Consider the following 1,622-nt stretch of genomic DNA (forward strand, 5'->3'; position numbering starts at 1 on the left):
GGAAGAGGGAGACCGAGAGGAGGAAGGGGCGCCGCTTGCGGTCGGCGGAGGGGACGGCCATGGATCGCCGATCGCTGGCCGCTGCCCCAGCCGCGGCGTGGCCTGGACGCCTGGTTGGGGAGCGGAAGGGGTCGGCGGCGAGGTTGGGCTGGGTTTGGGTGGGGTGGGTGGGTGGGTCAAGGAGTGAAGTGGAGCGTCGCGGCCACGGCAGCGATGGCCGCCGTGGACGGTGGCGAAGTTGCAGGTCGTTTTCCGGTGGTGGAATCGAGATTTGAGATCTGTTTGATTTTTTTCCCTTTCGTTTCAATTTTCTGCATCTGCCTCACTACTTTTTTTTTTAACTTCTCGTCTATTCATCTTCAATCATGGCAGTAGAACGAGCACCCGAAATAAAAAAGTTACATCCAGATATGTAGACCACCTAGCGACGACTACTAGCACTAAAGTGAGCCGAAGACTCGTCGCCATCATTACCCTTCCCTCGCTGGAGCCGGACAAAATTTGTTGTAGTGAACAGTCGGGAAGTCGTCGTGCTAAGGCACAGAAGACCAGCGCAGCCGAACATCAATCGCCGTCGATGAAGCGTAGCATAGATCGGAAGGATCCAACCTAAAAACACATGAAGGTAGATGAACTACGACCAGATGCGAGCAAATCCATCAAGGACAGATCTGCCGGAGACACAACTTCACACGCCCACCGATGATGCTAGACACACCATTGGGACGGGGGCTAGGCGGGGAGAACCTTGTTCCATCTTCAAAAAGCTGTCGTTGTCTCGTCTTTCTGAGCAGGATACAAACCCTAAGGTTTTTTGGTCCATTCCGCCCCTGGGCCTCGTCCTCGTGTTTAGTTGGATTGGGGATTGGAACCAACTCGTCCCGAATCGATTATTACCGTCAATATGCTGAACACACGCGTTCCTCCAAATCAAAGGAATCACGCGGAACGACCTCTTGCGAGGCGCTTTCACCTCCTTCCCCTGACGCTACCTCCCACTGTTGGTCGCTCCTCTTCCTCGATCTACGTTGTCGATGAAAGTGCTAGTATCGACTAGAGGGGGGTGAATAGGCGATTTTTATGAAAGTCTTCAAAACTTGGAAGTTTCGAAGACAAACAACAGAAATAACCTTGTTGATATGCAGCGGAAGATAAACTACCATAAGCATGTCATAGTCAAGTATGCAATGATGTGAAAGTACAGGACTAATAGCAGCTAAGTAGTAAGGATCAGGATGGAAGATAGTATGAAGCCAATCAACAGTAGTAGTCAAACAATGAAGTCAAACAGATAGACATATGGGCAGTGACTTCATGAAGACAAACTTAAGTAAAGGATGGAAAGGGATAGAACCAGTTGCTTGTTGAAGACACAGGATTTGTTGGACCAGTTCCAGTTGCTGTGACAACTGTACGTCTGATTAGGGATGCTGAGATTTAACTCAGAAGACCGTGTCTTCACCTTATTCCCCTTGAGCTAAGGACACCCAGTCCTCGCCCAATCACTCTGGTAAGTCTTCAAGGTAGACTTCCAAACCTTCACAGACTTTGTTCACCGGCAATCCACAATGACTCTTGGATGCTCAGAACACGATGCCTAACCAGCTGGAGGATTCACAGTC

At 50.2% G+C, this 1,622-nt stretch overlaps 1 protein-coding gene across 1 annotated transcript in view; it reads right to left on the reverse strand.

The window, feature by feature from the left end:
* The window catches only part of LOC123136773 (probable methyltransferase PMT23), a gene marked incomplete in the record, with an annotated part of 5,235 nt that extends 4,998 nt beyond the window's left edge, over positions 1–237 (reverse strand). The window contains 1 exon segment of the mRNA XM_044556268.1: positions 1–237. Within this exon segment, the coding sequence (XP_044412203.1) occupies positions 1–61 (61 nt within the window).
* Positions 238–1,622: the final 1,385 nt, after the last annotated feature.

This window comes from Triticum aestivum, chromosome 1B, assembly GCF_018294505.1.
Source record: "Triticum aestivum cultivar Chinese Spring chromosome 1B, IWGSC CS RefSeq v2.1, whole genome shotgun sequence".
NCBI lineage: Eukaryota > Viridiplantae > Streptophyta > Magnoliopsida > Poales > Poaceae > Triticum > Triticum aestivum.